This window comes from Sinocyclocheilus anshuiensis, unplaced genomic scaffold (assembly GCF_001515605.1).
Source record: "Sinocyclocheilus anshuiensis isolate Anshui unplaced genomic scaffold, SAMN03320099.WGS_v1.1 scaffold2090, whole genome shotgun sequence".
Classification (NCBI taxonomy): Eukaryota; Metazoa; Chordata; class Actinopteri; order Cypriniformes; family Cyprinidae; genus Sinocyclocheilus; species Sinocyclocheilus anshuiensis.
The window spans coordinates 724,525-735,425 of NW_015560626.1; the positions used below are offsets into that span (position 1 = coordinate 724,525).

The 10,901-nt window shown below is 35.3% G+C and overlaps 1 protein-coding gene across 2 annotated transcripts in view; it reads right to left on the reverse strand.

The window, feature by feature from the left end:
* masp2 (MBL associated serine protease 2) overlaps nucleotides 1-9,416 on the reverse strand; it is a 14,816-nt gene extending 5,400 nt beyond the window's left edge. The window contains exons 1-6 of one of the 2 annotated variants that reach the window (XM_016478390.1): nucleotides 9,270-9,416; nucleotides 9,089-9,144; nucleotides 7,985-8,145; nucleotides 5,953-6,130; nucleotides 5,318-5,449; nucleotides 1,276-1,472 (exon numbers count right to left, since the gene is read on the reverse strand). In XM_016478390.1, the coding sequence (XP_016333876.1) occupies nucleotides 1,276-1,472; nucleotides 5,318-5,449; nucleotides 5,953-6,130; nucleotides 7,985-8,145; nucleotides 9,089-9,144; nucleotides 9,270-9,277 (732 nt within the window). In that variant the 5' untranslated portion in view covers nucleotides 9,278-9,416. Of the gene's footprint in view, nucleotides 1-1,275; nucleotides 1,473-5,317; nucleotides 5,450-5,952; nucleotides 6,131-7,984; nucleotides 8,202-8,326; nucleotides 8,473-9,088; nucleotides 9,145-9,269 lie in introns of those variants that run through there. The other variant, XM_016478389.1, reaches the window with a different exon arrangement.
* Nucleotides 9,417-10,901: the final 1,485 nt, after the last annotated feature.

Below are 10,901 nucleotides of genomic sequence, written 5' to 3' on the forward strand. Positions count from 1 at the left end.
GGCGTGGGGGGTGGGGGGGGGGGGTTGGCGAGGACTGCAGCGATAACAAGCTGTTAAACGCCATAAAAAGGGATTGGATTTAGCCATTAAGATCAAATGAGCTTTGATGCAGAGTATAGAAATCAGTACTGAAAGTAAACACTCTTAAACACTTATCATGCTTATTTTCATGGAGAGCCAATCTTATGTGTGTAAACCACTCTAAAATCAATCTTTCTTAACACCTAACAAGGACACTAGAAGGCATATTATATCTCTCTTCAAACGGTACATGTACTGTAAACAATCTTCCTTAAGATAGAATATAGCTCAGTATATATATACATGACTCTTTGTGGGGATTCTATGACACATAAAATATTTTATTACATTCAATACACATTAATGAGCTAACTGTCTTATAGATCTTTTTTTGTTGGTAGTTATTCTGCGCTTTAATAGTTGTATTATGTTAAAAATCTGGGTATTTTTATGGTGGGGGTCACACAAAAATCACACTATTAAAAAAAATTTAAAATAGCAAATCTTTAGCATGAATACTTCTCAGACGTTACAAAAAAGCATGAGAACATATTATTGTATTTAATTATGTTAACTGTATTAAACAACCATTCTTAACAATTGTCTTATAAACTGTAAATATTAACAGCATTTTTGTAACATTTTAAAAAACATTTTAACATTTTAAACAGAAAAGGTGAAAAGCACTTGTTCTGCATGCTTTCCTGAAGGTCAGAAATGATCATTTTAGGTCCATGCAGCTGCCTTTAACAATCAATTTAAATTGACTCACAAACATCATAACATAATTTTTTTTTTACACATATTCCACAAGGCATGTTATTTTCAGGCATGTTCATGACCCTAAATGAGAAAAAGTCACAAAATGTCAAGAAAAACATCATAGGTTAGCCAGTATTTTCGATGACTCAAACAATTAGTCAAACTGATCCACACCATATAGATAGTTCACCCAAAAATGAAAAATTCTGTCATTCATGTTGTTCCAAACATGTTTCCAACAACATTGGAATGTGAACTGTTCCATATAATCTAAACAAAACCATGTAATGTGTGTCTTTAAGTTCTTCTCATAAAGCTTGGTTAACTCTTCAATCCCTGTTTTATCAGGCAGAGGTATAGAGAGTTCCCAAAAGACCCCATTAAAGTGACTCACACATGTGCACACACATACTATTACGGCTATTGTTTAAAGTTTGAGCTACCATCTTAGCTGGAGTGCTGTCAGTGCTTGTTGATTGTGAAATAACCAACCTTGAGGATGTCATAAGGGCAGTGGATTTCAGGATGAGCCTCCACATCAAATACGTCCTGGAAGTCGAGGGTCACTTGGAAGCCTTCCATCAAACTGATAGTGTAATCACACTGGCTCATCTTGGGGTAAACACCTGGGTACTCTGGACTGCTCAGTTCTCCTGACCTCTCCTGAAACACCTGCCCACTACACTCAGCTACAGTGGAAAAAATGCATTTTCACACCCACTGGGAACTGTCAAAAGCACACACACATACGGTTAACAGACAACTATCCATGCCACATTTAACACTGAGGGCCGCAGGAAATTGCAACATTGATTTGGGATGCTCAGAAGTAAATAAACCTTTCCACCTGTAAAATTGCCAGAGAAATGGCTTTTCGTCACTACTTTCAGAGTGACATTCATGAACAGTTACAAACATTAGATGTGTGGCAATTAGATACTTTGGCAAATACAAACGTTTAAAAACAGTTGTCAGATAGAAATAGTCACTGCAGTGCAATTTTCAGGTATAAATTCAGGTTGCTATTATTTTAGCATTTATGCTGTTGACATGAATGAGTGATGTGTGACAAGACAGCAAATAAATGAACATCTTTACTCAAACCTTAACAACTTTAGATGCAAGAATTGCAAGAGGCCTCAGATTACTGCTGTTTATATTCACTGCATTATATTACCAACTAAACTGTGTATTATCAGATGTATTTAGGACTCATGCTATGATAAATTTATGATTAAAAAATCTATTGGTAGTTAATTACATTTCAGATAGATTAACAAGACATGCATATTCAATTGTGCTTGTTTATTTGTGAGCACAGCGCTTCAATAAATATAGGAATAGTTCACCCCAAAATGAAAACTCCATCATCAACATCAGGTTGCTGCAAACCTATTTGACTAACTTTCTTTCACGGAACACAAAAGAAGAAATTTTGAAAACAATCAAGCGTAGCATTAGTTCTGGCAGGTCACGTTAGTCAAGCTCGCATCAGCTGACTCTCAGCTGATCCCCATCAACCTATGGGAATACGACACCTATCTAAGCATTCATATATAAGGTCCCGCAGTAGTATCAGCAGTTTTCGCATTGCTCAATAGCTAATTACCCTTCTCCATCCCCAACTCCTCCTCTGTCAGTCAGGATTCAGCCTTCTGATTCTCCTTTGAATCAGACTAATTCTAAAATGTGTACATAACATTATTGAACTTTAACGATATCTGCAATACATTTATGTTGGTTCTGTTCTGTTTACCCTGGGACCCTCATCCATTCTAGGCTGCATGGAGGCGCAGGGAGTTCTTGCCCAGAACGGAACCATACCGCCAATCCAAACTGTATGCTAATTGTCAATCATCTTTGACGATAGTGGTCCTGACAGAATTCTTGTTTGCTCTTTTCCATGCCATTAAAATTGATGGGGATTGGAGCTTTTAAGCTTTATATATTTATTTTTGCATTTATGCATTTGGCAGATGCTTTTATCCAAAACAACTTACTCTGGATTCAAGGTACATGTTTATGCTCTACTGTTTAAACTACAGGATGGCTTTAAAGGATGCAAAAGTACAGTAAACGTTTCAAAATAATCATTTATTATAAAAGCAACATTTACTAAAACACTATTATTCATGGAAACATACAAGCAAATTCATGAAAGAAGCAGTTATGGCTGATTCAGGAACAAATTAATCTTTTGGTTTACATCTTTTAAACAAATCAGCTGATTCAGTCTGAATGAATCACTCAAGAATTGGCTCAATGATCCAATAGTAGCAGTTCTCAAGTAAACAGCTTACCGGATGGAAAGATTTTCAGTGAATATTTCTCACACAAAGCTATCAAATGACTTCAGAAGAACTTGGAATATCGCATGAATCACATTTAGGTCAAATTTATCCTTTTGTGATCCACTAAAGAGAGAAAGCCATACAGGTTTGGAACACTGAGGTTGAGTAAACGATGGAAGAATTTTTATTTTTGGCCAAACTATTAATTTAATAAATGGACCCCAACAAATGCAGATGCTACAAATAATTGCAATAAATGGGGAATTTCAGCAGAGTAGGGCAAAGATCTACTAATTCACATGATTAAATGATTCAGTCACAAGTCCCTTCTGCGCAATATGATGTGATGTCTCTATCTTCCCCATTAGCAAAGTAAAACAAATAAGAGGCATGTCTAGGCTGGTAATTGTGATTAATTACCCACCATTAGTACAGTATACAGCTTGAAACAGGTATCAATTTTCAACTGATCCCTATAATACTGTTCCCTCAGGAACCAATGGTAATTAACCTGGACTCGCTTAGAGTGACAGAGATCAACTGCTTTATACAGGCAGACTAGCGAGACACTGCCCACTGTATCATCAGTCTGTTGCAGAAGCACGCTTCAGGCTAAAGCCAGTTAGCGCTTTCCAGAACCGCATTAAACATTAGCACTTTAAATGAGAGGAGGTTTTAGGGACTAATCCATTTCTGCCAAAAGTTTTCACTACCTGAGGGGAAGTCGAAAATGTAAATTTGTCTATTCGAAACCCTACACAAACCTCGCTTAGCCTATATCGAAAAATGCCATGCTGTTAGTTGCAGCCACCCTATTAATGATATAACAAACCTCTATTTGGGGACTCTATTTCCTGCTCGATTATAGGCTATGCTAGCTCAATCAAGAGCTGTTGACAGGGCTGATAGATAGATAGTGTGTGGTGAGCCGTGGCTGCCCAGCCTGCTGCCGTGACCGCCGTTTCAACAGGTCTGTGATGTACACTACTGGAGCATAAATCAGTATTGAGCTGTATGACAATATTTCCTTAAAATATTATGGTTTGTTAAGAACTTACACAGAAGTTGTGCTTCTTCAGAATAAACATGATAATGTATTATTATAGATAGGATTACAGACAAAGAGACAGTCTGTTGCTCATATATGCATTTGTTACTGGATATAAATCAAGATCAGTGATAAAAGTATTATAATAAATTGTCAACAATTTAATTAAATTGTGATTATAATAATATGTTTTATTTTTTAAAGTGCTTTTCCAAAAGCCCAAGGTCGCTTCACAAAGATTATGCTTTAAAAAGTCTCATGTTTTTCTAAATCCTTCTCATTTCCTTTGTTCTGTGGAACACACTAAATATATATTTTTTAATCCATACAATGAAAGTACATGGAGTCCAATGTTGTTTTTTATTGTATGCAGGGCCGTCCTTAGGGGGGTGCAACAGGTGCGGTTGCACCGGGCCCTGTGGCGAATGCCCCCATCCTCCCCCCTGCTCCCTACCTCGCACCGGGCCCCACGTCAGTTAAGGACGGCCCTGATTGTATGCACATTGAGACCATTTTTAAAGTTCTTCTTTTGTGTTCAGAAATAAAGTCATACAAGTTTGGAACAAAATGTGGATGATTAAATGATGACTAAATTGTGAACTATCCCGTTAAGAGAGTTTTTAGTTGCACAATCAAAGAGTTTTTATGAATCAGGTAACCAGTAATGGAATCTATACACAATCACTTTTGTGTTTAGCTTCATGGGCCACCACAATTTCTGATGCAGCACAAGGGCATGGAAACTGTGAGAAAATTAACACAAAATTAAATTTTAAAATGTGAAAAGACAGGACAAAAACAACTCTAAAGGTATTTAAAGCTCTTACTTAAATGTTATGGTTTAATCTACTATATAATAATATAATGTAATTATTTGTGATAGACAGCTAATAGAAATATGATGGAAATAGTTTGCTACTACCACAGTTTACTATGTGAGAATACAACAGTTGTAGTGGAAATACATAGGCAGTCAGCATGCATAGAATCCATTGATGGTCTATCAAAAACCAACAAGCAATTTTTACTGTGTCTCAGTGCTTAACATGCTATTTATAGTGCATTTATAGTAACTAGCTTTTTTGTGAAAATGAACATGTACAACATATTACATAATGTCCAATACATTTTATAATCAATGAACAGAAAATCTACAAGCCAGGGGTTTCATCTGTTCTGGTATCTGGTATCTTACCAGGGCAGTGTCTTTTATCATCGTGGAGTTGGTATCCCAATCTGCAAGTGCAGTAAAAGCCTCCCACATAATTATGGCAATTATGGTCACACACAGGCTCTCCATCCACAGTGCTCAGGCACTCATCAATGTCTGTAGAGAGTAAAAAGAGGCCGTTTAGCAACAGTTCTCACTTATATGGATTTGGGCTTCCACTAAGATTAACACATCTATGATAAAATGGTACACTCTAAAAAATGCTGGGTTGCTTCAACCCAATGTTGGGTCAAATATGGACTAACCCAACTGTTGGGTTAAAAAGTTAATTTAAAAATGTAACCAAAATTTAACCCAACAGTTGGGTTAGTCCATATTTGACCCAACATTGGGTTGAAACAACACAGCTTTGGACTTCTACTAAGATCAACACGTGTGATATAATGGTGTGTGTATATATAATATGTAATCTATTTCATTTTAGAATATACAAAATTATAAAAAGTACAAAAGTAAATATTAGATTTTTTATGTCTTTTTTTAATAGATTTTTTATCTAGTTTAACCCTTAGCCTTTACAGCAAGAGGTGACAGCAAAAGAGAGGAACAATCATGCCGTGAGAGAGACTGTCATGCTGTAAATCCATTGTTTCCATCACCTTCGGCGGAAAAAAATGCCTGGAAGCCTGTGAATCGGTCCTCGTTGGAGTAATCTGATCTGAAGAGCACGGACATGGTGTTGGTGGCAGAATAGATGATGGTGTTTTTGGGCGCATCACCGTAATTTTTCTCTGCCTCACCACAGAACCGGACTGTGTCATTTCCTTCTGAGAACACCTGGAAAGTTTCAGCAAGTACACTCTAAAAAATGCTGGGTTGTTTCAACCCAATGTTGGGTAAAATATGGACTAACCCAACTGTTGGGTTAAATTTTGGTTACATTTTTAAATTAACTTTTTAACCCTTAAGAGAGTTTTTAGTTGCACAATCAAAGAGTTTTTATGAATCAGGTAACCAGTAATGGAATCTATACACAATCACTTTTGTGTTTAGCTTCATTGGCCACCACAATTTCTGATGCAGCACAAGGGCATGGAAACTGTGAGAAAATTAACACAAAATTAAATTTTAAAATGTGAAAAGACAGGACAAAAACAACTCTAAAGGTATTTAAAGCTCTTACTTAAATGTTATGGTTTAATCTACTATATAATAATATAATGTAATTATTTGTGATAGACAGCTAATAGAAATATGATGGAAATAGTTTGCTACTACCACAGTTTACTATGTGAGAATACAACAGTTGTAGTGGAAATACATAGGCAGTCAGCATGCATAGAATCCATTGATGGTCTATCAAAAACCAACAAGCAATTTTTACTGTGTCTCAGTGCTTAACATGCTATTTATAGTGCATTTATAGTAACTAGCTTTTTTGTGAAAATGAACATGTACAACATATTACATAATGTCCAATACATTTTATAATCAATGAACAGAAAATCTACAAGCCAGGGGTTTCATCTGTTCTGGTATCTGGTATCTTACCAGGGCAGTGTCTTTTATCATCGTGGAGTTGGTATCCCAATCTGCAAGTGCAGTAAAAGCCTCCCACATAATTATGGCAATTATGGTCACACACAGGCTCTCCATCCACAGTGCTCAGGCACTCATCAATGTCTGTAGAGAGTAAAAAGAGGCCGTTTAGCAACAGTTCTCACTTATATGGATTTGGGCTTCCACTAAGATTAACACATCTATGATAAAATGGTACACTCTAAAAAATGCTGGGTTGCTTCAACCCAATGTTGGGTCAAATATGGACTAACCCAACTGTTGGGTTAGTCCATATTTGACCCAACATTGGGTTGAAACAACCCAGCATTTTTTAGAGTGTAGTAATTATTACAAGCACAAATTGGTATCCTGTAGTTCATATAACAAGCATGCTAGGAACTTCATTAGGAACTATGCAGCAGTCATATTGTGCGTTTCATTTCATGATAAAGAGGTTAAATCAAATGTTTAACATGAGTATTCTGATATAATCTGGCAAATGGTGCAGGTTAATGATAAAGCTCTAATCTTAAATTTACATTATACCACCTTTGTGAACTTATGGATAAAGAAAATATACATATTAACATAAAAAATACAATCTGATTTTGAAATGATTGTAGGCTCTTAGAACTGAACATTACTAATAAGGTTAAACCTTGTTGACATTTCAATCAATCATCTAACAGATTCCGGATTGAAGTCTGACTTGGATTTGCATGGGCAAAGAATGCATTAAAGGTTTTCTCATTTAAAACAGCAGTTCTCTTTATTCCATTCCAAGACATCTCCCAACTTCTTTTTAAAAGTACATTTATTATAAGTAATTATTTAAATTTATTTAAGTATATCTAATTAAATGATAAAATTATAATTAAATTATATAAATATAAAAAAATATTTGTTTTGTAAACATACCATAAGGAAATTCTTTTCCCACAGGTAGTATGAATATAATAGAAGCTTGATGGCATTGATTGCAGATTCACTTATGATTTCATTGAATTACTATCCGAGATATCCTGAAATATAAAGTCTAATCTAGAACCGTAACTCATGCACTTTGATATGTATATATTCCCCCATAAAATTCCCCCATGTTTTAAGGTCTGTTGAAGCTATGGATCTAACCTGAACGTAGTCATATTCGCAATGATGAGAAGGCTCCAGGCTAAAATATGTGAAGTAGAGGCGTAATCTGTGTCCCTCTGGTCCTGTGATATTCCACACCATACGCTGGTTGTTAGGATAGACATTTGGGAAGTTTGGTGAGGTGAAGCTTCCAAATAGTCCTGTCAGCTGTGAGCCAAATGCTAATGGAAGCAGGGTGACGAATGCCAAAGATACTCTAAAACAGCAGCAAAACAAAAAGGTGATAACGTATTAAAGCTTTCACAATCCCAACACATTAAACCGAAACATGGGGGGAACTGTTCCCACTCCACAGTGAACACATTCGAACACTTTGCATACCTGCTCATTATTCCAGAATGCCACAAACTTCAGTTCATCTCACAACAAATGTCCTAATCACCTCTGCAGAACTCTAATGTCCTCCAGGTTAATGAACTAGCTGAATAAATGGCTCTGTGCAAACACAGCACTGAACAGCAACAGTGCTTTTGGTTTTCATCACTGTCTACTCTGTCAAATGTCAGTATCAACTATTGAATTAAAGACATATCAGTAGAGAAGTTAACCTTTGTCATCATGCTTGACATCTCCTTTATTCTCCTTAAAAACTAGATTTACAATACAACATACAAAAAAAAGAAAGCAGTAATCACATTTACATTTGATTAATTAAACATTTGATTAATCCTGGCATTTATGTTGACTATAAAAGTCAGAATTAACTTACAGTAAATGAAAGCGACTGACAGCAAATGAACTCTTGTTTTTGCAGTGTGTCCTTCTGACCAGTCGTCAATAATTGATTTTTTTTTTTTTGTATGTGTGTACATGCAGATACAACTTTGGTTTGTAGAAAAAAAAAAGTGTTTGTTTCAAAAGTGTATGTTTATTTAAATATACAGAGGGGTCCAAAGTCTGATACCACATGACAAATTCAGCTTAAATAAATAAAATTAAAGATTTTAAAAGTGGTTAAACAAAGGTCTCTATAATAATCTTCTAAAATGTATTTTAATCATTTAATTAAGCTTTTCACTTTTCAAATTACTATGCTAATAATATTATATATGTATATATACTGTGTATATATATCAAATAGTCCTGTCAGCTGTGAGCCAAATGCTAATGGAAGCAGGGTGACGAATGCCAAAGATACTCTAAAACAGCAGCAAAACAAAAAGGTGATAACGTATTAAAGCTTTCACAATCCCAACACATTAAACCGAAACATGGGGGGAACTGTTCCCACTCCACAGTGAACACATTCGAACACTTTGCATACCTGCTCATTATTCCAGAATGCCACAAACTTCAGTTCATCTCACAACAAATGTCCTAATCACCTCTGCAGAACTCTAATGTCCTCCAGGTTAATGAACTAGCTGAATAAATGGCTCTGTGCAAACACAGCACTGAACAGCAACAGTGCTTTTGGTTTTCATCACTGTCTACTCTGTCAAATGTCAGTATCAACTATTGAATTAAAGACATATCAGTAGAGAAGTTAACCTTTGTCATCATGCTTGACATCTCCTTTATTCTCCTTAAAAACTAGATTTACAATACAACATACAAAAAAAGAAAGCAGTAATCACATTTACATTTGATTAATCCTGGCATTTATGTTGACTATAAAAGTCAGAATTAACTTACAGTAAATGAATATATATATACATACATGTATATATATATTAAATTAGAAATTTGCACAATAGAATTAAATACTATAGTGATCTCAGACCTCACTGTACATTTTGGATATTGATAAAGAGATTTATCAACACACAGAATCATTGTAATATTACAAACTTAACAGGCAACCACAATCCAGTAACACTGAGATGACAGGATATTCATAAGGACAAAAATCATCATGGCATAGACACCAAAAAAAAAAAAACGTCATCCTAACTGCTGAAAAATTGACCAAAATTAATATTCTAAAATTACTTTTTTGACACCAGTTGTTGATCACTTTTGGCCATGTTGTGATAATGACTAAGAGACGTAACATTGCAAATGTATGAAAGGCATAAAGTAGAATAGTCACACTAGTATGGAAAAGTTCCATTACAGCTCTATGGCATTTTCAGACATATGAACTGCGATGTGCCACAGGCAGATGTTTGTGATGAAAAAACAACAGGTGACACTGAAAGCCTGTCGCCATCGCATGTGCCAATTACCTTGAGAGCAGTATTAATTTGAAATGCCTTTGTAATGCTACAGTCCCTTTCATTTAAACCTTTTGGCACAGAATGAGATGGTTATTTAATTATTTAAAAAAAGAGAGAGAGAAAGAGAAAGTGGGTGAGCAAGGGAGAGAGAGACAGAATGAATAAAGCAACAAATGTTCCATAAGCAAGCTTATAATAGACCCCTCATTTCCAATACACTACGCTGGTAATGCTTGATGTATGAGGAGATTACAATAATTATCCTCATAAACGACAATGGTAATTTCCAGCTGCACATGCCCATGCTGATTGTGGCTGTCAGGTGTAATGCGCTGACCTCTGTCATCATGCCTGCTTGAGAGGTCACAGTTTGTTAGGACATAGCTGAAATGATTCTTAAAGAAGAAACAATCATTCACACTGGCTTATCAAACCCTCTTGAGTACTCTGACTGGAAATCTCTGAAGGCATCTGGGTATCTGCATGTTTTAAAGAAAAAGATTTATGACTTTTTAATGCAAATTGAAATAATTAAGAGCAATTATTAGCTTAAATGGGTGTTTATTTTTTTTTAAAAGAACCATAAGTTGGACAAACAAACAAAACAAAGTGGAGTGAAATGATGTAATGCAAGAATTAATATTCAATTAAAATATATTTATATAAGAAGACATGTTTTCACTTGGATATATATATATATATATATATATATATATATATATACAGTGCCTTGCGAA